This window comes from Pavona decussata, unplaced genomic scaffold (assembly GCF_977016875.1).
Source record: "Pavona decussata unplaced genomic scaffold, jaPavDecu1.1 SCAFFOLD_84, whole genome shotgun sequence".
Lineage (NCBI taxonomy): Eukaryota > Metazoa > Cnidaria > Anthozoa > Scleractinia > Agariciidae > Pavona > Pavona decussata.
Window position 1 is genome coordinate 2,980,464 of NW_028145502.1, and position 26,474 is coordinate 3,006,937.

At 35.7% G+C, this 26,474-nt stretch overlaps 1 protein-coding gene across 2 annotated transcripts in view; it reads left to right on the top strand.

The window, feature by feature from the left end:
- The first annotated feature begins 655 nt into the window (after nt 1–655).
- The window catches only part of LOC146475453 (cytoplasmic dynein 1 heavy chain 1-like), a 92,907-nt gene continuing 67,088 nt past the window's right edge, over nt 656–26,474 (top strand). For both annotated transcript variants that reach the window (XM_085115886.1, XM_085115887.1), the window contains exons 1-6: nt 656–1,243; nt 21,448–21,703; nt 23,442–23,628; nt 24,251–24,471; nt 24,967–25,017; nt 25,472–25,641. In XM_085115886.1, coding sequence (XP_084972012.1) covers nt 714–1,243; nt 21,448–21,703; nt 23,442–23,628; nt 24,251–24,471; nt 24,967–25,017; nt 25,472–25,641 — 1,415 coding nt within the window. In that variant the 5' untranslated portion in view covers nt 656–713. The remainder of the gene's footprint in view (nt 1,244–21,447; nt 21,704–23,441; nt 23,629–24,250; nt 24,472–24,966; nt 25,018–25,471; nt 25,642–26,474) is intronic.

Here is a 26,474-nt window from a genome sequence, read left to right on the forward strand (position 1 = left end):
CGAGCGATAATGCTGCTAGTTGACGTAGGATCTACGAGAGACCTAATCAGCCAAAAATAAACTGTAACACAAACTGCAAGGCTGATACTTCGTGAAAAAGTTGACTTTGCGAGACAACAACCCGACAGAAACCGACAAAACAGGGCTGCAACCTTGGACAGCTGTTTCGTTCTTATTGGAATTCGTCAGCACGGTGTAGCAGTTCTATATGAAACCAGCAACAGAGCCAGCTCAAATAAAATGCAACAAAACCCATGCCCTATCAAGCCTCATACTTTGAACCTGCCCGCCCCCCGAATCACGCGTCGCCACATCACGTGCCTCAGGGAGAAAGCGGGCAAAGCATCGAATTCCTGTCCCGCAAAGTCAACTGAATGTAGATGGATAAAGGTAACTGGGGGAGGGGTTGAAGTACTATTTGTTTACCCTATGTGTTCCACGTTAAGGGCTTGTTATTGAAAAACTTTCTCTTGATCTTCCCAATTCAAGAATAAATTTAAATTAACCGAGGACCAATAATTATTGTTTTTAAAACGAGGAAGAGAATTCACATTTCCCTTTTTGTCACTGGCCGTAGTAACAATTACCCTACCCTAGAGGGTAAATTTTTATATTAGTCACGTGACTATGCAACGTGGAAAATATAAAGGAGCGGATAAGTTGTCTTCTAAAACTTCGAGTAAAGGCGAGCGTGTTTATTGCAGTTTTCCGCTATGGAGGCGGCTTCTGATGGAGGCCTTAGTTCTCCAACTCCTCCAGAAGCGGCTGTAGTAGATGTAAAGAATTTCACGAATTATTTGCGTGTTGTAGTATCGCTTCTTCTCGAAGGTAACTCTGAAGTGCCAATCGAGCTCGACACAACCTTTAAAGATCCACTGCATGTGGATTATATCAGGAAATTTCTCGGCGATACCCAGACAAGAAGCCTTCTCGTCACTCGAACACCACTGAAAGACGAGGAAGAAGGTGATGAAACTTCGTCGACTGAAAGCGGGGCGGAAAACGAGCGAGAGAAAGCCATCTATTCCATCGACCTGGATGTTCATTACACCGCGCCTAAGCTTTCGAGTGTCGCGTTTATCAAGCGAGGAGCGATTGTCGATGCCGACAAGAAGATAACCTCACAGATTCGGGTGGTAAATTTGAACGAAGGGTCGCCCTACGAAACTTTGCACTCCTATATCAGTAATGTGGTGGCGCCATTTTTCAAGTCTTTCGTCAGGAAATCTGGGAAAGCGGACAGGTACGGTACATGTGAATTTCTTGTTCATTTCTGTTTTTGTCTTTAAATCGTTATTTTCGTGTGGTTATTGGTTCATTCCTGGTATATGGAAAAGTCGTATTAAGCAGAGGAGCATGTATGAATGTGATTCTCGAAAGCTTATACGTTTTCATTTGGGTGTGTCGGACTGTACATGTGTTTATTAAACCGCTAATGTATGCAAATTAGAAAAAAAAAATTAAAATGGAGCAGCGTTCGGGGCCCAGTTGTTCAGAGCCCGATTAAGCTAATCCTTGGTCAACCTGAACTTAACCAATCAATTAAGATTTCTCAAAAAGATTTTTGTTGCCTCAGTTTTGTCGTATACTTTTCTTTATCATATAGCTTGAAACTTTAACGAGCAAGATGAAAACCTTGGTTAACTTCAATCGTGGATTAGCGTTAATCGGCTTTCCATCCAACACCCGCGCCCTGGCCACCAAAATTCTGGTTCTTTGCAAATCCCCACTTTTTGTTTTCTCAGACTGAGTTTCTATCGAGCTGCTTGCATGTGATGTATATATTTAGCTTCCTTCAATGCTCATCAAAAGTTTTATTGAAAATCCCTCGACTCAAAAGTGTTCTAGCCCGCACTTCCTAACAATTAAAATAATACATGTTATAACCTAAACTACATGTAATGATATTTCTCCTACATATTTGGCAATCCAACCAAACTCAACTTGGAAAAATAGTTGGTCGAAGACAATCAGTGTTCCTTTTCCAAATCATGGAAATATTCTGATTGGTTATGTTCTATTTGGTTTCCTTGGATACCTGGCTAGCACAGACTACATTATAATTTAAATTATTATATGGCTGGCTCCGCGAGCAGGCAAGATGAGTCAAATTCTGCACTGTGATTGGCTGCCCGAGCGGGCAAGATGGAGCTATCTTGCCCGCTCGGGATTACCCGTTGCCCGTTTGCTTGGCATTGAAAGTCTAATCCCAACAACAATGCAATCTTTTCTTTGATTTTCTTGTTGTTTTGGGGGAAAATGCTCACTAAAAAGTTTGCTAAACTCTCAACGAAAGGGAAGAGAATGGAATCTCCTGGTTTAGTGAAAATTTTGTTTCAGCTACAATGAACATGTGTGAGTTGAACCGGTGAGTTGCTCTGCGTGTAGTATTTTAGATAGAGTTGATTTTGTAAAACTTATTGTCTCAAATCGAGTGCCAAATTGATAAATTCGCTAGGTTTTCAATGACTGTATTTAAATCATAGTGTAGTGGAAGTTGCGTTAAGTGTTTAGAGCAGTTCAGACTACGTTCGCCCAGTCTTCTGATTTTTGCGCTCTTTTTTGCTCGGCTTATGTTTGCATAAAATCTCAAAATCTATTGTTTCATTCAAGAACTAATGATTGGAAACCGAAAACTGTGTAAAAATGTTTATTATTTACGCCACTGCGGGATCGGCTGAAAATGGCGAGTTTGTCGGATTCTATTCAAATCTTCCCGCTCTTGCGAAAATCTAAATTTTTCGTTCTCAATAATTGTATACTCCCTATAATCCATTATAAAGTTAGAGCCCTAAGATAATTTAGGATTCCTTGTTTTCCATGATTACGTGCTAATCCAAAAATGCATTGAAAATAAATCTTGCACCTGCCGGCTATGAATTCTTCATAGCAGTTTCATGTCCTGTTTTGTTTTGTTGTTGTAGTTTTAACTTGAAGGTAAAGCCATATAATAAATCCTTTATTGACCAAGGTTGTTCGGTCAAGATGGCTGGATATCGTTCTTTTTTTGCGTTTTTATGGACCAAGACGAAAACGCAAAAAAAACAACTTAGCCAATATCCAGCCATCTTGACCTCACGCTTGGTCAATAATGCATATTTATTGTGGTTCCATGTGTAGCTAGACCAAAGGTTGCATTTGTTGCTTGATTATGATGACATTTTTGGTTGGCCTATGAGTCTACTTAATAATATACTCAGTGATTTTACTAACAGTCCCTCTGAATCAAGCAACATTTGTGTTGTGTTTATCTTCATCAGTGTCGCAGCCTTTTTGTGTATTATTCTCTTACTTGTTTTTTCATCAAGTAGCCCAGAAAGGAGAGACCTGGGACATTTTTCAACCAATCTCAATTCTCCCCCCTTTCAGCATAAAAACCAAAAAAAATCAAGCAACAGCCAAAATTAACACCAGAAAGCAATTAAGTAGTATATAAAAATCAGAAAAAAATCAAAAATCCGACCACTTTTTCAAAAAAAAGTGTCCCAAATCAAGTCTCCCTTGATTTGCGTAAAAATTATGGTGAAACCAAAAAAACAAAAAAAATTCCAAAAAAATTCAAAAAAATTTTCAAATAAAATGGATTACTCACAACTTTCCTCAAAACAATTAACACAAATTTGTAAAGAACGACAGATAAAATATGCAGCAAAGATGAGAAAACAAGAGAAGATTGAAATTCTCTCACAGAATGATCAAGATCCTTCAAAAATAATCCACTCAGAAGCTAAAAAAAGAACAACAGATTACACTAATAACTATCGAGACAATGAAGAACAACGAGAAAAAGCAAGAGAATGTTCACGTCGTTGGAGAAAAAACAACCCTGAGAAAGCGAGAGAATATTGGCTTCAATGGATGGCGCACATTGAAAACGAAAAAATTCAACAAGAGAAAGAACTAGCAGAAAGCTGGAGAGAAAACAATCCTGAAAAAGACAAACAATATTGGGAAAAATGGGTTGAACAAATTGAAAAAGAAATTCAAAGAGAACCAACAAATTATTGGGAAAAAAATCTCGGGAAAATTATGGGATAAAAAATTAAATGAAATTTTGATTTCCACAGAAATTCTCTGGAAATTATTCTCTTTTGAAATCATACTTAACATTTCCAATCTCAATTTTTCCATTTTTCACAGCATCAGCAATTCGGTTTGCTGATATTTGAAGTTTTTCCAATGCTTGTTTTCTTGTGTCAAATTCAAGTCTTTCATTTGGTGACTCAAAAACAAATTTTCTCAATTTTTTTTGTTTTGAAGGAAAACCAAAAGCTTTTCTGAGTTCATCGTTTGTGTATGCCATTTTGTTCTGAATTTTTTTTTTATTTGCCATTTTCAAAAGACTTGCATGAGTTGGATAAACTTTGATTTCATCACTTTTTGAAATAATTTGGTTCAAATAATCCAATGATGAACCATTGAAAAAAATTTCAAAAATATCTTTTCCACTCACTAAAATTTTTAATTCAATTTGTTCTTTTTCCATTTTATATATTTTTAAAAAAAAATTTAAAAAAATAAAAAAAATTCAAAAAAAATTTTAAAAAAAAATTTAAAAAAAAAATATATAAAATGGACAGATTGAAAGTTCCAGAATTAAAAGCTGAAGCAAAAAGGCTTGGACTGAGAAGATTCAGTCGATTGAGAAAAGCAGAACTCGTTGATGCGATAAATCAAGCTCTTGAACGAGAACGTGAAAGAGCTCGAAACCTCTCACTCATTTTTGATGAACCAGTTCCAGAAATAAATTCACAAATTATCCAACCAACAAGGGCAGTGAAAAAAAATCAAGATCAAATTCAAAGAAGAAAAGTTGAAGAAAAAAATCGCCAAGAAATCAGAGAACTTGAGGAAATGCTTGGTTTGAGAAAACCAACAAGCCCTTCTCTTCCAAAAATCAAAATATCAACACCCGAAGAAATCGAGAAAGACAAAAAAATCTCAAAATTGAAAGAAATCAATAGAATAAGAGCAAAAATCACAGAAACAGCAACTGCATTGAGTGGTTTTGCAAGACAATTTCGAATTGAATCAGAAGGAAATTTTGATGAAAGTGAATTTATGCAATTTGTCAAACCAGATGTTTTGCGATTGATGAGAGAAAATCGACAAACAAGAATTAGACTCATTCTCAATTGCTATATGACAAGAACTGATTTGACCAACGGAAATATTATAACTGCTTATCCATATTTTCATTCTCAAACAATTGAAAATCATGAAGGGACGAATGAATCAGAAATCATTGACTCTATGATTGAAACAATCAAAGAAAGATTTCAAAATTTCACTAACAGAGGATCAAACTGGGTTCTTGAAAGAGTTCTGTCACTTGACGTTCAAATGACACAATACATCCCACTCAGAGGGAGATCATACATCCCACTGCCAAAAATTCTAGCAAACAAAAAAGCAATTATCAACATGAAAAATGATGATAATGAATGCTTCAAATGGTGTGTCACCAGAGCACTTTTTCCTGCAGATAAACATCCTGAAAGAATTGACAAAAATCTCAGGGAAAATTCAAAAAGACTCAATTGGAATGGACTGAAATTTCCAATTGATGTGAAACAAATAACACATTTTGAAAAATCAAATCAAAACATTTCAATCAATGTTTTTGGATTTCAAGAAGTTGTTTATCCTCTTAAAATATTCAAAGCTCCAGAAAGGCAACACCAAATCAATCTTCTTTTGATTGCAGATTGTGAAAAAAAGCATTATTGTCTCATCAAAGACATGAGCAAACTGTTGTCAAGTCAAATCACAAAACACAATGGATCAATTCATATTTGTTTAAGATGCTTGAATGCTTTTCAAACAAATGAAAAACTTGAAATTCACAAAGAGATTTGTCAAAGCAATGAATTCATCGAAATGCCAGAAGAGGGAACTTTTATCCAATTCGAAAATCACATTCGCTCACAAAAAATGCCATTTGTCATTTATGCTGATTTCGAGAGTCTTGTTGAATCAATCAGCGGATGTGAACCAAATCCAAAAAATTGTTTCACCAACCAGTTTCAAAAACACAAACCTTGTGGGTTTTGTTATCACATCAAATGCTCTTTTAACGAAAATCTTTCAAAAACTGTGACATATCGAATGAAAAGTGAAAACGCAGACATTTGTCAAATCTTTGTTGAAATGATTGAAGATGATATCACAAGGATTCAAAATATTCCACCAAAACCCTTGATTATGACACAAAATGACTGGAAAGATTTCAACGAATCAACAAAATGTTGGATTTGCCAAGAAGAATTTGAAGAAGACGAAAAAAAAGTCAGAGATCACTGTCACTTCACTGGGAAATTCCGAGGAGCAGCTCACAACTCATGCAATCTAAAATACAGAAAGCCATGGTTTACTCCAGTGATTTTTCACAATCTTCAAAATTATGACGCTCATCTTTTCGTCAAGAATCTCGGAAAAACTGAAGGAGACATCAAATGTATTCCAAACAACGAGGAAAAATACATTTCATTCACAAAAAAAATTATTGTGGGAAGCTGGATTGACAAAGAAGGAAAAGAACATTTGATCCGACATGACATCAGATTCATTGATTCTTTCAAATTCATGGCATCTTCTCTTGATGCATTGGTCAAGAATCTGGAAAGAGACAAAAAGATTGAAACAAAAAAGAGTCTTTTGAGAGAAAAATTGAAAGAAAGAGGAAAAACCCTGGAAGAAGAAAAACTTTCTGAAGAAGAAAAAAAAGAACTGGGAGAAAAACTTGATCTTCTTTCAAAAAAAGGAGTTTATCCTTATGACTTCATGGACAACATCAACAAATTTCAAGAAACAAATCTTCCCCCAAAAGAAAAATTTTATTCAAAACTCAACGATGAACACATCACACAACAAGACTTTGAGCATGCTCAAAAAGTTTGGAAAACTTTCAAATGCAAAAACATGGGAGTTTATCACGATCTTTATCTCAAAACAGATGTCCTTCTCCTTGCTGATGTTTTTGAGGAATTCAGAAACGTTTGCCTTGAAAACTATGAACTTGATCCAGCATGGTATTTCACTTCTCCTGGACTTGCATGGGATGCATCTTTGAAGAAAACTGAAGTGAAACTTGAACTCCTCACAGACATTGACATGCTTCAAATGATTGAAAAAGGCACCAGAGGTGGTGTTTCAATGATTTCAAACAGATTTGGAAAAGCCAACAATAAGTATATGAAAGATTTCAACCCAGAAAAACCTTCAACATTTATCCCTTATCTTGATGCAAACAATCTTTATGGTTGGGCAATGTGTGAACCTCTTCCTGTAGGTGGATTTGAATGGGTTGACGAAAAAGAATTCAATGACTGGAGAAATTTTCCTTGCATTCTTGAAGTTGACCTTGATTACCCAAAAGAACTTCACGATCTCCACAATGATCTCCCACTTGCTCCTGAAAGAATCATTGTCAACAATGTTGAAAAACTCATTCCAACTCTCAACAAAAAAGAAAAATATGTGATTCATCACAGAAATCTGAAGCAATATCTCCAAATGGGACTCAAACTGAAAAAGATTCACAGAATCATCAAATTCAAAGAGGAAGCCTGGTTGAAACCTTACATTGAACTCAACACAAAACTAAGAGCAAACGGAAAGAATGATTTCGAAAAAGATTTTTTCAAACTCATGAACAATTCTGTTTTCGGAAAAACCATGGAAAACATCAGGAAAAGGGTGGACATCAAATTGGTTAACAACAGATTTTCAGCATTGCGATTCGCTGCAAAACCAAACTTTGAAAGTTGCACAATATTTGATGAAAATTTGATTGCAATTCACATGAAAAGAGTGAAACTTCTTTTTGACAAACCAATTTATTGTGGAATGTCGATTCTTGACATTTCAAAAACTCTCATCTTTGACTTTCATTATGATTACATCAAACCGAAATATCAAGAAAAAGCAAAACTCCTTTTCACAGACACTGATTCTCTTTGTTATGAAATGGAAACAGATGACTTTTTTCAGGATATTTCTGCTGATGTTAAAGAAAAGTTTGACACATCAAATTTCCCAAAAATACATCCTTCAAACATTCCAACTGGAATAAACAAAAAAGTCATTGGAATGATGAAAGATGAAGCTGGAGGAAAAATCATTGAAGAGTTTGTTGGACTCAGGTCAAAACTTTATTCAGTCAGAATGTATGAAGACAAAAAAGAAGAAAAAAAATGCAAAGGAATCAAAAAATCAGTCATCAAAAAAACAATCACGCATCAAGATTACAAAGATTGTCTCATTTCAGGAAAAAAACAAATGAGATCAATGAATATCATCAGATCATACAAACACGAAATTTTCACAGAAACAGTTAACAAGATTGCTCTTTCTGCAAATGATGACAAGAGAGTCATAAGAGAAGATGGAATCCACACGTTTGCAAAAGGACATTATAAAATAACAAAATGAATCCAGAAAACATTCCATTCAATGCTTTAATTGTTGGACCAACAAATTCAGGAAAAACAACTTTTCTTGTGAATCTTCTCAAAACAAAATTCAATCAAAAATTTGATTTCATTTTCCTCCTTTGTCCAACATTCGTCAACAACAAAACCTGGGATAATTTTGCTGAGAAGGACAAAGATTTTTTCATTATCATCCCAGAACACCATCACATCAATGACTGGCTAAAAATAATCTCTTTTGCCTTTGAAGGAACAAACACATTGATCATTCTCGATGATTGCGCCTCATCAAAAGATGTGAAAAAAAGGACAAATGAACTTGTGAAACTCGCTTTTTCTGCAAGACATTCAGGAATCAGCGTTTGGGTTCTCACTCAACAAATGTCAAGCATAGCAAAACCTTTCAGAGAAAACATTGCTTCTTTGATTCTTTTTTTCACTCCATCAGCAAAAGACATGAAAACAGTCTTCGAAGAATTCGCAGGAGATTTGACAAAAGATGAAAAGGAAAAATATATGAAAGAGTTGAAAGAAGTCAAGTTTTCTCATCTTGATTTCTCCCTCAGGCATCCTTTTGAAATTTCTTTGAACTGAAAAAATTTTCATTTGATTTAAAATGGAAATCCAAGAACAAGAATCACTGAAAGAAGTCATGTCGCTTCTTGAAACTGAACCCCAACCAATTGAAACAGATCACAGAGAAAATCTTGCCATTTTGGCAGCAAGTGGCCAATGCAAGGAAATGATTGGAGTTGAACTCACACAAGATCAAATCAAAAGACTTTCCAAGAAAGATGTGGAAAAATATTTCAAGAGATACGAAGCTTCTTTGTCTTCAAAAACTTGCGGAGCTATTGTTGAAACATTTTTGCAAGCAAGTGCAAAAGCACTTTGTTTTTTCCTTCCTCTTGACCAAGAAAAGTTTTTGAGGGGATTGAAAAATGATTTCATTGTCAACAGAGAACTCAATTTGATTGCTGGAAGTCTTTATTTGAAATACGGAAAGTACATGGCTGCTGCGAGTGCAAGTCTTTTGGCAGCAAACAGTTTGAAACTTGAAGAACCTATGAAAGAACCTGTTAGAGAAATTGAAGAAGAACTTGATAAGAACCTATGAAAGAACCTGTGAAAGAAATTGAAGAAGAACTTGATAAGAACCTGTTAAATAAATTGAAAAATTCAAAAAAAATTCAAAAAATTTTTTTTTTTATTTTTAAATAAAATGGAAAGTCTTCAATCATTATCAGCCCGAGTTCTCGCAAAAAACAATTTCAACGAGAATTTTTTCCATAAAAAACTAATGTGTCATTGGGAAATAAGAAATGCAAAAAAACAAGAAATTTTCGATCAATTCAGTGTTTATGAAAATTTATGTTTGGAAATTGAAAAAATCCTTGATAAAACTTATGAAATTTCAGAAAAATATTATAGATTTATTAATTCAGCAACAAATGGACAATATGATGATTTGTTTTATGAAATTGAAGAAATTTTAGAACCAAATTATGAAAAAAATTATCAAGATCCTGATGAAATCAGAGAATTTTTAAATGAGTCAATTGAAATTCTTGAATGGATAATAGAAAACGAAAAATCAATTCAAAAAAAAGTTCAAGAAAAAAAATCGAAGGAAAAAAAAATTGAAGAAAGAATTTTGAAATTTGATGAAGTTCATAATGATTATCAAGATTTTGATGAAGATTCCCCGCCTCCAGATGGGTATAACGAAAATATTGCAGCAAAAGAATTGATTGAAATTGAAGAAATTGAAATAATCAAAGATTCATTGGGTGATTATATTAGAAAAGATTATTTGGATGGAATTGAAATGATAAAAGAATTTTTGGAAAAAAATTGTTTTTTATTTGAGTTTTTCAAAAAAATTTCATTTGGAAACCAAATGAAATTAATCTTCAAGATCAAAAAATGACTCAATCTCTTCATTCGTCAAATCATTCTTCAAAAATTCATTTACTTTGACTTGCTTTGCATAAAGGTTGAGAAGCACACCGTTCTTTGAAAATGATGAAAAACACGCCAGAACACAACCACGCATTTTGATTTCTCTGTTTTCATTGAAACATTTGCTTTGATCCATTCTTTTGTTGAACTCATCAAAAAATGGAGTATTTTTGTTCATAGAAATGCCGATACCACCAAAACAAGTAACATTTTCTTTTCCTGCCAAACGATGGATCCGATCAAAAATCTCGTAATTGTCAGGTTTAAGAACAAGTTGCAGTCTTTGACCATATTTTGTGATGACAAAATCACCCCTAAGTTTTTGGAGAAGATCTTTGCCATCGTATTGAATTTTTTCGAAATTGTTGCCTTTGTAACTTGATGGTATCAATTTGAATTTTTCAGGTTCAAGAGTCATATTTTATATAAAAATAAAAAAAATAAAAAAAATGAAAAAAAAAAAATTAATTTTTCATTATTATTTGCATTGATCTCAACAAAAGAAAAAGAGAAACAGAATAACCAAGAACCTTGTGAAAGAAAGGTGTTTTTCTCTCATTTTCAACAATTTTTTCAACATCCTTCAAGATACCCTCTTTCAACCTCATCTCGTGTTTGAGTCTGTCATTAAAAACTTGCATGAGTCTTGTCTTTGTTTCTCCCGTTTGGTTTCGAAAGAAATGAAATGTTGACTCATGATTTTCTTGAAGATTGTCTTTTTCAAGATATTGCTGATGTTTTTGTCTGTTTTCTTCTGATTCATTTTTGAAATATTCCAAAAGCACTTCAAGTTCTTCTTTGTTTAATTTTTCCATTTTAAATGAAATAACAAAAAATTGAAAAATCATTTAAAATGGAGACTCAAGAAGTTAAAGAAACTGAAACAAGTTCTGAAAAAGAACTTGAAAAAAAAGAACCTGATTCTGAACAAATCACAACAACAGTGAAACAAACAGTTCCAAAAAATCCAGGAAGAATTGCAGCTGGAAAAAAACTTGCTGAACACAACAAAAAAGCAAGAGAAGCAAAGAAAAAAGCAAAAGCCGACACTAAAATCGAAACGCAAAAAGAAAACCCTCCATCAAGTGAAGACTTGAAAAACGAACAAAGCAGTTCATTTTCACTCACTCAAGTGCTTTCTGTTGCCAGCATTGCGGTTTCAGTTGTTGGATTGTATTACAAAAGGGAAGAATTGAAAAGTCTTTTCAAAAAAAACAAAGTGGAAACAAAAAAAGCACAAAAAGAATTGATTGATCATATGGTTGAAGTTGAAAGGCAAAACGTTACTCAAGTCCCACATAGTGGAACGCAGCAAGCTGCAACAAAAAAAATTCCAAAATTAAAACAAATGGATTAATTTGTTTTTTCAAATAAAATGTCAGACAATAAACTCGTGAAAACAATGACTGATGCTGCAACAATCACTGGATTGGCTGCAGGATTTGGTTGGCTTGCAAAGAAAGTCATCAAGGAACCAATGACTTCTGATCCTTCCTCAAATCTCATGAACTATGTGAAATTCACTGTCATCATTGCTGCCTCTTTGGCAACAAAAGATTATCTTGAAAAACAAAAAATATTGCCAAGTTAAAATGGCAAGCATCGCAATCATGATTGGAGGAGCAATAATCAATGCAACCGCCTTTGTTGGTGGATCTTATCTCGCAAAATTTATTTCTGGAGATTCAGAATCAGCCTCACTTGAGGAAAAAAAGAGACACAACCTGGCAGTTGAAAAATATCAAAAAGAACTCGCAAAATACGAAGAAAATCGTGCAAAATTGAATGATTGGATTCAAACAAATGACAGAATGAAAGATGAAGCAAAACAAAATTTCGCAAACACTGATTATGCTTTGAAGCTTTATAACAAGGTTCATCAACAAAAAATTGAGCATCTCAAAGAACCCCAATTTTCAGACTTTTACAAACCAAGCGAATCTCAAAAACAGGGAGAGTTGATCTTTGTTGGAGGATCAGCCTTGGCTCTTGGATTTGCAGCAAGTCATTTCCTTTAAAATGTCAAAAAAGAAACTCTCAAAAATTTATTATTCCCCAAAAGGATATTGGAAAGGCCTTCAAGCAGTGAAAAAACTTTCTCAAGAATCCGGTGTTCCCGAAAATGAAGCAAAAATCTGGCTCATGAAACAAGCGATCTGGCAAATTTATCTTCCTGTTCCCAAAAACATCCAAAGACCAACATTTGACGTTGAACTTCCAAATGCAGTTCATCAAGCTGATCTTCTCTTTCTTCCTCACGATAAACTCCCAAGAGGGAGAAAGATTTTCAAATATGCCTTGACTGTTGTTGATGTTGCAAGCAGGTTCAAAGCTGCTGAACCTCTCACTTCAAAAGATTCTTCTGAAGTTTCAAAGGCTTTTCAGAAAATTTACAAAGGACCTTTGAAATGGCCAAAAATTCTTCAAGTTGATCCAGGAAGAGAATTCATGGGTGAAGTGACAAGGGAAATGTTGAAACATGAAACGAGAATCAGAAGAGGAAATCCAAATGTTCACCGTGATCAAGGAATTGTTGAGAGATTCAATCGAACTTTGGGTGAAAGACTTTTCAGTTTTCAATGTTCCCAAGAAATGAACTTTAAATCTGGTGAAAGATCCACAGAATGGGTGAAAAGGCTTCCAGAAGTTGTGAAAGCATTGAACAATGAAACAACTCGACTTACAGGAAAGAAACCAATTGACGCAATCAGAGAAAAGGTGGTTGATTCAAAGAAACCAAATTATTCAAGACCTGTTGGAAAAAATGAAAAGAGACTCGATTCTTCAGTGAATGTGAGGTTTCTTTTTGCTCCTGGTGAACTTGAAGGAGGTCAAAGAAGAGCAACTGATCCGAATTGGTCTCTGAAAGTTTTTTCAATTGACAGAGCAATTGTGAATGAAAAAGAACCGGTTCTTTATTATTTGAAAGATGGTCCAAAAAGAGGATTCGTCAGAGAAGAGTTAATGATTGTTCCTCCTGGAACTGAATTGCCTCCGGTTTGAAAAATTTCTTTTTGATTGATCAAAAAGAAATTAATATGCTACACTCTCAAGCTCTTTGTTCAAAATGCTGAATTGCGCATCAGCCAAGATGAAGATGTGGCATTTGACATTTCCTGAACCACTTGCTTTTCTTTTGATTGACAAATAAACTCCGTCTTTTGTGTTCACCAATCTCATTCCACTTCCATGAAGATCATTGTCTTTCATGCTCCTGAGATCGATGAACAATGCAAACTTGTCTCCAGCAAAGAATTCAGTTGCGTTCATTGAGGAGTTTTCCTTTCCAAATCTTCTGAAAACTTCATCAAACATGTCTCTCGTTTTCATTCCTTGACTGAAAATCTTGTTTGGAACTCCATTCACGTCAACTTTCACCTCTGTGATGTCAGGATTGAATGTTTTTTCTGAATCTCTTGCACCTGCAGTGTAAGGTTCGAAGAAAAGGAGGAGGATTCCCTTCATTGATCTTCTCGGAACATTGATTGACTCGTTGATAATTGAGTCTGTTCCCTTTGCAAATGTGATTGTTTTGTGATGAGTGACATGCTCAAACATGAAACGATCTCCGTTGAGAAGATTTGAATTGACTTCATCTGAAAGCTTTTTGCTTTGAATAACCTCATATTCAAGCTGAATGTTTGTCAATTCATATGCAAGTTTTGTTGCGTCAGATCCCTTCACAACACCGCTTGCAGGGGCAAGGGTCAATTCAAAAACCAGTTCATCAGACAAGGCTCTTGGATAAAAAACTCCGTGATCTTTCAAAATTTCGTGATCAAGTCTGATTCTGTATTTGCTTTTGAAGATATCATTGAGCTTGTTTTCCTTCACGACTGAAGAAGTTGGTTTGTCTCCAGCATTGGATCTGATTTTTGAGAGAGCCTCAGATTGAATTCTCTCACTCAACATGTTTTCTCGTTCGTGTTTTGTCAAAAAAAGATCTTCCCATAGCTTGAAAAGATCCCAACCGTCTGTGTCAACGAGAATTTCTCCAGCAAACTTGATTTTCAATCTGGAAACCAACGCTCTTGAAACATTGTTTACCAGAAAATTATTTGCATGGCCACTCACAAGCAAATCAAAAATCAACGCGAGTGAATCTGGAACCAAGACTGTTCCCTCATGAAGCTTTGGAACTGGAATCCTGAGTGTTTCACCTGGGGAAGCTTTGTTTGGGTTGAATGTGACTCTGTGAACAGTTCTGTCTGCCTTGAGAGCGTTTGATGTTTTTTTCTCAAAATTCGGATTGATTTTTTCACTGACTTCCATTTTAATATATTATTTTTAAAATGGCAGAATACATTCCTTTAGAAGATCTTGATCCTGATGAAGAAGATAAAAATGAAGATAAAGATGATGATGATGATGATGAAGATTCTGATCAAGAAATAAACAATCCCAGTGAAAGTACTCCAAAGACAACAATGAACAGAGATTATGGAAAAGAAGGAGCAAGACCAAAAACTGCAGAAACATCTTTCATTGAAGGTGAAACTCAAGGTAGACAAACGTGGGGAGAAGCGCAATCCCTCACAAAAGATGCATGGGATGATCTCAGTATATTATACCCAAATGCAGAAGATGATAAACTCGAAGCTTCGTTTTTCAAAGATAAGATAGAAGTCAGGATGAAAAAAAGTGGGAAAAAATTCTACCCATTAATGACCAAAGAGCAAACAACAGGAAAAGAAAGATTAAACCCACAATTGCCAAAAGAAATATTATCTGCTTTGGGAACTGATGCTGAATCTTTGATCGCTAAAGATAATTCTGAAATAAGAGAAAACCGGCAGAGACTGAGAGAAGCAGAAAAACAATTGAAAAAAGCAGAAAAGAATGCTGAAGAACTCCAAAAAAATGCTCAAGAAATCAGAGATTATAGAAACAAACTCGAAAAAACGCAAGCAAAAATTGATGCACTGGAAGAAGAACATGGTTCGAGTCTTGAAAATCAAACAGAATTGCAAAGACTGAAGCAAATGAAAAAGAATTTGCAAAAAGATTTTGAAAATGCAAAAAAAGAAAATGTGGATTTGCAGAAACAAGTGAAAGCGAAAGAAAAAGAACAAGCAAAGGTTGACAAACTCAAATCTGATCTTGCAAAAAAACAAAAAGAAAGAAACACTCTTGAAGAAAGGCTCAACACGACAAAAACCATTGATGAACTGAATGAAAGAGAGGCTGAACTAAAAAAACAAATTGAAAATGATAAAGTAATCCTAGAAGATGAAAACACTTCTTCCCAACTGAGAGCAGAAGTTGAGGCAAGAGTTGCAGAAAATGAAGAGGAGCTTGCCAGGCTGGGAACACAAATTGAAGAAATAGAAAGAGAAAGGCCTCTTCGAGAGAAAATCAAAAACATTTTCAAGAAATATGGATTCACAGTTTTTGCTGTTTTCCTTGCTGTTGGCACAACAATCGGTGTGATTGTGAATGCGCTCTCAAAAGGACTCAAATCTGTTGCCAAAGGAGTTGGAAATGCTTTGAAAGATCTTGGAAAAAAGCTTGGTCAACTTCTTCCTGGATTGATTGGTTCAATCGTCAGTTTCATCTTCAAAACTGCAGGACAAGTTGTTGGATTCCTTGGAAAAAACGCTTGGCTGTTGATTCTTGCTGTTGCAGTTTTCATGGTTGAAAAGATTCAAAAGAAAGCGAGCGGAGCGAGCGCGCGATAGCGAGTTAAAAATTGAGTTTAATCCATTGGATTGGACTCAACGAAAAATCCGATAAATGGCAAATGCTCCGAGTGATGCTGCAATGATGACGCCAGATTTGAAAGTTTCGTGTTGACTTGATTCTTCTTTTTCTTGGTTTTCACTCGCTTCCTGAAGTTGTTTTGTGACTTGTTGTGAATCCAAAGACGGTGGTTTTGTATTTTTGTTTTCATTTTCTGGATTTGAAGAATGCGAAGTTGATCTGTTGTTTTTTGATTGTCCTCCATCCATATTCCTGGCTCCAACTTTTTTTAAGTCAACATTGACATCAGAGTTGACTCCGAGTTTCATGTTTCCAGTTGCTTTTTTCAGATTGTTGTTGTATCCAACTGTGCTTTGAGTGTTAATGACAAAATTTGAAGGCATCAACCATGTTCCTGGTGAAATGGCAAGATCAAGCCTGACTTTTGCCTCATCAATCGCAAGCTGATATCTACTGATGCTTTTTGACAAGTCAGGCTGTCTGATTGCATCTTCCATGAGGACGAGAAATTCTCTTTGAGCTTCCTTTGCGCCTCCAAATTCACCAAGGATTGATGATCTAACGTTGACTTGTGCTCCAAGAATGCAATAAACGAATGCTTCAATTGATTGATTGATTCTTGCCATTCCTGCTTGAGAAAGTCCATTGAGAGGTCCGTTTGACATGAAAAATTCGAATTGTTTGTCAGGTCCTTGATCGTTTCTGATGAAATCAATTCTGTTTCCTTTTGCGTCAGTTCCGCCTTCATCGGAGAATCTTTGACTTGATGGGTTTTGAAGGGTTGCTGGAGGATAAGTCCAATGCTTTTGTGCATAGTCTCCTTCTCCTGGATAAAATATGTTAACATATCCAAGTCCAAAATTTTGACCAAAGGTGAATCTGAAATCTGCGTTTGGCGAGATTTGAAATTCTGCACAGATTCTCTTGTATGAAGGAATGTCGAATTTGTTTTCAGTTTGACTGAATGTGGGATCACCTGGGAGAGCAGATTCACTTTGAATTCCTCCCATTTCGAAGAGAATCCTTCTTGTTGTGAAATAAATGTGGAAAAGAAGAAAGGACTTGATTTGAGGTGGGAGTGAATTGACGAGATGTCTTGAGATTCCAGAAGCTGTTGTTGCGCACCAAAAGGCAAAGTTGAGTTGTTGCGGCCAATGGTCCATGTTTGGTTGATTCAGCCATTTTCTTGATTCTTTTGCTGTTTTGTGGGTGATCTTTGTTTTCGCGAAAATTTCTCGGAATTTTGTTGTGAAGCTTTCGTTGGGTTTTACAAAAATTTTGATTGGTTGGTTAAGGATTTCCCCAAAAGATTCGGGGATTTTGTCTGAAAATGGAACAGCTGGAACTGGATTTGAAGGATTTGAATTGAGAATTAGCTCGATTGGAAAGCCTCCAAATCCAAGAGCTTTCTTCATTTCAACAGACCAATCTTTGGGGTTGGGTGAAACAATTTGCCAATGTTGACCGGGAACAATAACCAAATTTATTTGAGCTGTTGCGTGTGTTTTGTCGGTCATATCCACTTGTGCAACGAATTTGCTGAGGTCAGCGTTGGGAAATTTGGCTTTGAAGTTTCGCCACGCTTTTTCTTCTGCTTGTTCGGAAAGTCTTTTTGCTTCTTTTGGGTGGGAATCTATCCATTTTAACAAGTTTTCCATTTTTTATGTTTTGAAAATAAAATGGTTGTTTTGACTGTTTTGACAAATTCAAATGATCACACGGTTTACTTTGATGAACCAATTGAAAAATTTGGGTTCATCAGGTTGATCAGTTGCTCTTTTTATAATTCTTGGTTTAATTTGAAAGAAAGAGGAGAAATCAGCATATTTGATGACAAAAACGTTAGTGCTGTCAATAGAATTTATCCTGGAAATTACACTCTTTACACAATCGGTAAAGATATAAAGAAAATACTTGAAAAAGTAAACATCAAAGTAAAACTTGATGACCAAAAAGGTCCAATTGTGATTGAAAATCCTCTTGGAAGAAAAGTTATTTTTGATCGTGACCTGACTCATCTTCTTGGTCTGATTGATATCAGTCAGGACGTTTCGCCAAAAGCCCAACGACGGCACACTCTGAAAAGTGGAGATACCATCATCAATCGTTTGGCTTCATTCAACAACCTCTTCATCAACTGCGATCTTGTTGATAAAAACGAAAATTTTTTCAATGAAAAACCTTCAAATGTTTTGGCGTGTTTTGACATCAAAGGAAGTCCTTTCGAAAGAGTTGAATATTCATCAAAACATAGCCCGTTTCGGAAAATAGCAGGTGGGAAAAAAATAATCGATTCTTTGCGAATCACAGTGACGGAAGAAACTGGTGAGTTCATCGATTTTAATGGGCTTCCGTTGAGATTTGAATTTGAAATTATTTGAGATCTTTTAATAAAATATGAGTGAACAAAATATTATTCCAAGTGCGCCACAACTTTATCCTTCTCTCGAAGCGAACGAAGTGAGCGAGCGAAGCGACGTTGCGCAATTCAGATTGAAAAAGATTTGTGATTGTCAAAAACAACTCGAAGGCGAAATTTCTCATTACAAACGAGTGAGCAAAAAATACAAGAGAGCAAAATTAATCGCTTCGAAAATAACATCCGTTTCAGTATTTTTGACAACCGTGTTGGCATCAAGCAGTGTTGGAACTTCATTGAGTGGAATCGGGATTGCCGTCGGAGTTCCTTTGAGTTTGACAGCATTGATCACGACTCTCATATCATCGGCTTCAATGGCTGGAAGTGCGAATTTTGAAAGAAAAGTTAGAAAACATGAAAAAACGGTTTCTCTTGCTGAATCGTCGCTTTTGTCCGTAAATAGATTGATTTCAAAAGCATTGAAGGATGGATTTATTTCTGATGGCGAGTTTGACTTGATTTTGCGAGAGGTTGAAAAATATTTTTCGATGAAAGAGAGACTTCGAAATAAACAAATGAAGGAAGTGAAAGTGAAGAGTGAGCCTGAGACGAAGCCAGTTGATGTTGAAGCCTTGAAAGAGGAGATTAAAAAAAAATATCAAAAAAAACTCGGATCACTTCTCGACGTAACGAGTTGAGAGTTGAATTTGAGAAGAGATCAGGAGGTTTTTCGTTGTTTGTTTTGCGGGAAAAAAATTAAAAGCGATTAATTTACATATCCAAAGAAGATATGTAAATTTTAGTTTGGTGAAAAATAAACATCACAAGCGTATGAAATAAAAATCATTTTATTTAGTTTTAAAGACATTTTTTTTCTTGGCAACGGCGGACATTTATGGCCACTGTTTCTAAGGCATTGTTTTTTTGACAACGGCGGACATTTATGGCCACTGTTTCTAAGGCATTGTTTTCTTGACAACGGCGGACATTTATGGCCGCTGTTTCTAAGGCATTGTTTTCTTGACAACGGCGGACATTTATGGCCGCTGTTTCTAAGGCATTGTTTTCTTGGCAACGATAAAAAAAGTTTCAAGTTGTTTGTGACCAAAAGGTTTTAAACTCAGGAATCTCAAGAACTTTGAGAATATTTGATAGGTTGTTGCACATCTCTGTTGTTGTTAAATCAAGTTTTTTCAAGCGTGGAAATGGTTGTAAAGCCTTTGCCAAAGCTCTAAGTCTTCTTGCATGACGAACAGAAATGTCTGTGTTATTTGTAATCCACTTATCGAAAGTTCCAGTCACGCGCTTGATAATTTTTTCCCTTTGATAAATTTGTGATCCACTTTCCAAGAGAAGACCAAGATTGATGTCCGCAACAAGAGCTTGATTTTTTTTATGTTTACCGAAGAGTATGTGTTTTTCTATTTGAAGTGAAATTTCTTCCCAACTTTGGTAAACAGAAGAGTTAAAAGCAGGCTCTGCTTCTTGAAGTTGCTGATTTATGATTCTTGATTTCAGAAATTCATGCATTTCTTCCACAGTTTGTTGGTGTCTCCGACTTCTGTGCCCAAACAAGTTTCCAAGACTCGCTTTCGGTTTGCTTGGTTTGTTTTCTTTGAAGTAAACACTCGCCGCGATTTCATCTTCTTTTTGTCCTTTATCAAGACAGGTCTCAAGAAATGTTTTCATTTCATCGTGGTAGTTAATATATTCCTTCAGTATTGCTTCTTGTTCTCTAGAGATAGTTAAATTTGTTGCAACGCCAAGCAATTCAGTACCACAAGTGTCATCCCACAACATTTCCCCATCATCAGCCATTTTAAAATTGATGCGAAAATGTGTTGATTGCTCTTTTATAAAAGAAAAAGGAAGTCAATCCTGTCAAAGGATGACCAATCAAGTGGTTTTAACATGATGTAATCGAACAAACGTGATACTATTTTTCTTCGGTTAGGAAGTTTTTACTTTTGACTTCCTCTAAAGCTGATGTAATATTTCAATTCGCCACAAGAAAGGAAGTCTTAAGCGGTTTCCTCTTAAAATGTTGTGAAGCACGTTTACTTGATTTGGGACACTTTTTTTTGAAAAAGTGGTCGGATTTTTGATTTTTTTCTGATTTTTATATACTACTTAATTGCTTTCTGGTGTTAATTTTGGCTGTTGCTTGATTTTTTTTGGTTTTTATGCTGAAAGGGGGGAGAATTGAGATTGGTTGAAAAATGTCCCAGGTCTCTCCTTTCTGGGCTACTCATCATCCTTGTTGTTGTCATTGTAATCATCATCATTGTCAAAGAGTCAGAAAGGTCAGGATGATTTTGCACCACTTTACTGATCTTGAAATCAATGCAAGGTCTGCTGGGGTACCTACACATATAGGCTCCCATCAGTACAGCGGTAGGATACTAACAGGGTGTGCAAGCCTACCTAACCCCTCTCGTGCTGCAAGGAACAACACCAGTGAATATCTTTGGACCTATGGACTTAAAGGGGCAGTATCATGGGAGATCGATGGGAGATATCATGATTTTTTGGCTAAAATTCACTAAATTTAAACTTTGATCACTGTGTTAATTAATTTCTCAATCGCTAATTTAAAGAAATATTAATAGTGATTCTAAGACCAAAGGTTGAACCAAAATATAGTACAACTGGCGATTTTTAGTGCGTTACAACAGCAAAATTTGAAAACGTCCGCCAGACGTTTTCAAATTTGAACCCCTCTCTATCTTGGTCATCTGCTGGCGAAAATATCCGTGGATAGTTTCTTTGCATTCTGATAGTCTTTTAATGGAATTTTGTCATTATATCAGGGCTGCTATCAACCAACTAGCGTCTTTCCGATTTTCAACGTGTTACTAAAAATAGCATGATACTGTCCCTTTAAGTAATGCTTCACAAGCAGAGATTTTAGGTTACCCAGTCTATGTTATTCTTGTTGCAATTATTACAAAATTATTAAACATTTTTCCACATTGTTTTAAAATTGTGTTGCAGAGATGGTGATAAAATGGTACCTTCCGTTGAAAAGAAGATTGCCGAGCTTGAAATGGGACTTCTCCACCTACAGCAGAACATAGATATTCCTGAGATTTCTCTTGCCATTCATCCTATTGTGACGGCAATGGTGAAAAAAACTGCCGAGGAAGGGCGCAGGCCCAAAGTCCAAGATTTTGGAGACAAAATCGAGGACTCAACATTCTTGAACCAGCTGCAGAATGGGGTGAACAGGTGGATCAAGGAAATTCAAAAGGTTTGTAATGATTGCCCCATTGGTCTGTTTTTACTACGTTGTAATGATTTGTATGTATACCAAATCAGAGCTTATTTTGAGAAATTTTAATTTCATTTGAGGGTAAATCATCAGTTGTACCATTTTCCATGGAGCCTTCAATTCCATTATATATGTAAACATCCAACAAGATTAGTTGTTGTCTTATGCATGGACTGTAAGAGACTAGTTACAGGGGATTTTTAACTGTAACTACTGTAGTTGTTTAAGCCTGGTGCACACTGGTGACATAATGACATAACGACATGGACAAAATGACGTAAAGAAAAGATCAGTTTTTTCTTTGTGATATAAAACATCGACATAAATTTCTATTTGCATTTACGTGACTTCTCCCTTATGTCATTATGTCAGTAGTGTGAACCAGTCTTTAGTTTATACATGTACTGTACTTTTCTGGACACAGAATGCACAAAGGTGCTTCAACACCAGAAATCATAATTTGTCGTCTGTCTCCTGACAACCTAATAAAATAGATGTAAGAAAGAGTAATGTACCCTACTGGCCCCAGTTGTTCAAAGGCTGGATAACTTTATCCGCTGGATAAAGCACTCTTCAGCGTCTAAAATATACTTCACATTGAACGTTGTCCAAGGTTTTCGTACACTCCCAAACTTAACTGTGGTTAGAGTGTGTATATTTGCTTGTTCAAGAGGAAATACTGAAATCTTTGCACAGATTGAAACTGTCAGATAGTGACTTATCCACTGGATAAAGTTATCTGGCCTTTGAACAACTGGGCCCAGGTAGTGAAGTAATGTTTAAAACATGAGCAGCAGTGTTTTATCGGAATTTTAGACCCAATAAAACACGTGCTGCAAGTTTTTTGAACGGCTTCAATTCAAAAACATTCTTGGAAAAGCGTTTGTCAAGAGAGTTCATAACAATGATGCTTTTGTGAACGTAAATTAGCATACAAGTAAAACATTTAACACCGCATACTAATAAGGAGGAGGTTTTATTGGTTTTAAAACCACTGCACGTGATGTTTTACCGACCATTTTTTTTGATACGTCAATGGGCTTATGAATTATTAATGAATTATTAATACACAGTGGAATCTCGATTATTTGAACCCTTGATTTTCTGAAATTCCTAATTCTTTGAACCAAAAGTTGTTTCCCTTGTATTTGCTTTGTTCAGATTTTTACCACTAAATTTTTGGAACTCACGAGTTTTTAAACCAAATTCAATTTCCCAAGGTGGTTTGAAAAATCTGTATTCCACTATACATATTTCAACTAGGTGTTCGGGCTTGGCAAAGTACTTCACATGTACAGTTTTTGACAATTATTGTAACATGCGCATACATCTGGGGCCTGTTTCTCGAAAGCCCCGGTAACTTACCGGGCTCGATAAGGGTCTTTGGTGATAAATATTTCTTAAGAGAAGTCAAGTTTTGTCAGCTTTGAATACTAAATTTTAAAATCTTATAATTCTATGAAAACATTGGCCAAGTGTGGTGTCTGTAATCACTATCTCTTCGGGGAAAAAACGTTTCAAAATATACTTATCGGGCCCGGTAAGTTACCGGGTCTTTCGAGAAACGGCCCCCTGGGCAGAAGTTATTTTGTGTCTACAATGATAGGATACCTCCATCTGAGAGATTTTTGTCACAGTCTGGTAGAATATAAACTAGTGCTAGCAAACTGCACTGTACAAAATCCCTAAATTAATTTGCAAATTCAAACTTGTTCAGGTGACCAAACTGGACCGTGACCCAGCATCTGGTACTGCCCTACAAGAAATTAGTTTCTGGTTGAATTTGGAGCGGGCCTTGCTGAGGATCCAAGACATAAGAGAGAGTCCTGACATTGCACTGACGCTGGACATCTTGAAACATGGAAAACGGTTCCACGCTACTGTCAGTTTTGACACTGATACAGGTGATTTTCTTCTTTAGGATAGGATAGGATGGGAAAGTATAAGATAAACTAACAATGTTATGGGCTTTTAGTAAAATGAGATTTCTAAAGCTAAGTTTGTTACTATTTTAGTGCTGTTTTTCAAAATTTTGTCAAATTATGGCTAGCTTGTGCATGTACCTTTTTATTATAGTATTTGTGGATTTACAAACCTTGACATTTCTCTGAAAGCTGTCAGTTATGAGCCGAGGAAATAATTTTAATTCTTAAAAGGGTCTTTTCCTCTTTATTCTTCACATTGGCATGTATGTAGTAGCCTTTTCCTATTGTTACCTTCTGTAGCTAACTTTGTACAGCTGTAAGTTATGCATATGGAATAATGTAGAGTGTGTTCTTGGAAAACCAAGTCAAAATACACCTTCTACTACATTTTGTAAAAATGTCTTTCAGAAGCTGATAAATTTGTCCAGTAAATTCTGAGAGACCAGACTTTGCTCTGACAGTTTCTTTGCAGGCTACAATTTCTACATCTTGTTCTATTTTGGAAGAAAGTGTAAAAGTTCGTTTATGACTCTTAACAATAGATTTAGATTTAGACTTGTGATAAAGTTTTTCACAAAAATTTCTTTTGAACTCAATTTAGGTTTGAAGCAAGCTCTAGCAACAGTAAATGATTACAACCCACTCATGAAAGATTTTCCCCTGGATGATCTCCTTGCTGCAACTGAGCTGGACAAGATACGTGCTGCATTGAGTGCCATTTTCACTCACCTGAAAAAGATCCGCAGCACCAAGTATCCAATCCAGAGAGCCCTGCGTCTTGTTGAAGCAATCTCAAGGGACCTAAGTTCACAGCTCCTTAAGGTATCCACGCGTAACCAAGCAACGTTATTTTCAAAGTTTAGTTGTTTGCCTGCAAGAGGTTTTACTGAATTGTTAAAGGGACACTGTCACGGCGATTTTGCTATATTTTCGTCAAAATGGCTCAAATATTTGACAAAGAACCTTTTTGCTAACATGAAATTGCTGTTAGAGCACCAAGAAGGAAATATCAAGGGATTTATCCGGGGAAGAACAAACTATAAGCAGTTTTTGACGACTTCTCTACAATACACAGGAGGAACTTGAAAATACTGGCCAATTTTTTCAAGTTGCAATCCATTTCCATCCTAGCCATCCCAGCAAAAGATAATTAATACTAGTTTCTGTGCGTTATTAGGGTTATTGTTAACAAAAGTGAACCATTATTTTGACGATTCCATCGATTCAAATATGTTTTTTGGACACAAAAATTCGGTGACACTGCCCCTTTAATTAAATGTATACAATATTAATTTTTTGATGTGTTTCTTTTTGTAGGTCTTGGGAACCAGGAGACTGATGCATATCAATCATGAAGATTTTGAAAAGGTGACAGACAACTTGAGTTTCTCCATACATTTATCTCAGTCTATTTTCAATTTGTCTTTGTGGTGTGCATAGTTAAAGTTGTTCACCTGTGGTTATGATTGTATTTGCCCTCCTCCATCATCATCATCATCATCATCATCATCATCATCATCATCATCATTCTCATCTTCATTGTTGTCATCGTCATCTTCATCATTGTCAATTATCATCAAAAACTGAAAAAAGTCATTATAATCATCACCAAGTTGCACTACAGTAACTTGGGATGATCTTGATGTGGTTCACTTATATGAATTGACTTGACTGTGTGCTCTTGTCATAACCAAAGGAAACTGTAATTTGAATCCTTGAAATGCTAGTAGTCTACAGTATTGTCAAGTAACAATGCAATCTTTTGTGTTGCCTTGATTTGAATACGAATTAAATCTTTAAGTTTGTAATATTTGCATTATAGATCATGGTGGCTTGCTTTGAAGTGTTTACCACTTGGGATGACGAATATGAAAAACTTCAAACACTGTTGAGAGACATAGTAAAGAAGAAGAGAGAAGAGAGTCTCAAGATGGTGTGGAGAGTAAACCCTGCTCACAAACGGCTCCAGGCACGACTTGACCAGATGAGAAAGTAAGACAATTTTAAGCCAATATTGTACTTGTACGTGTAGATACACATGTAAACTCTCTCAAAATTGAAGTTTTCATTTTAATTGGGTGAGAAAGTTGCAAAGTATTTACTTGGAAAAAAGTTGCCCTTTCATCGAATCCCCCACAACAGGAAACAATTCCCTCCCTTCCCACCCCGCTCCCATAAAAAAAAAATAGAAATATGATTGGTAACTTAGACCCAGTTCAGACTCTGTTCTTCACATTAGCTGAATCAAATTCTGTGAATTAAGTTCATGTGAAGTATGGCATTCGAATCAATTCAGAACGGCCGATCTAATTCGGATCAGCTGAGCCATTTTTCCTCCTGGCTCAGCTGGGAATAACAGCTTTGGATCGGCTTTGATTTAGATGTCATACTTCATGAGCCAAATCAAATGCATAAATTGACTCAGTGAATTAATTTCGGCTGTATTAAATTAGGAATCTGTATCAATTCAGCCAGAATTAATTAATTTGGTTCAAAAATTCTAAGTCAATTTGGCATCTGAACCAGGGCCTTACACTGTACAATAGATTATATTCACTTACATTAAAGTGCCTATGAAGCAAAAATTGTCTTTAGGTAGTTATAAAATTTACCCTTTCAAACACGGGATTTCAAAGTTTGAGATTGCTGGGGTAAAAATTGCCGATTTTGTGAGCACTCAAAGTTGGGCTATTTTGCCTTCAAAAACGGCATTCAAATCGCGCGGCCAAAATGCCAGGTGACAATAACCGCTGACGTCACGTTGGTGCCAATAATTGCAATTCATCATGGCAGAAGAGAAGAAAGATAAGCGACAGCGAGGGCGA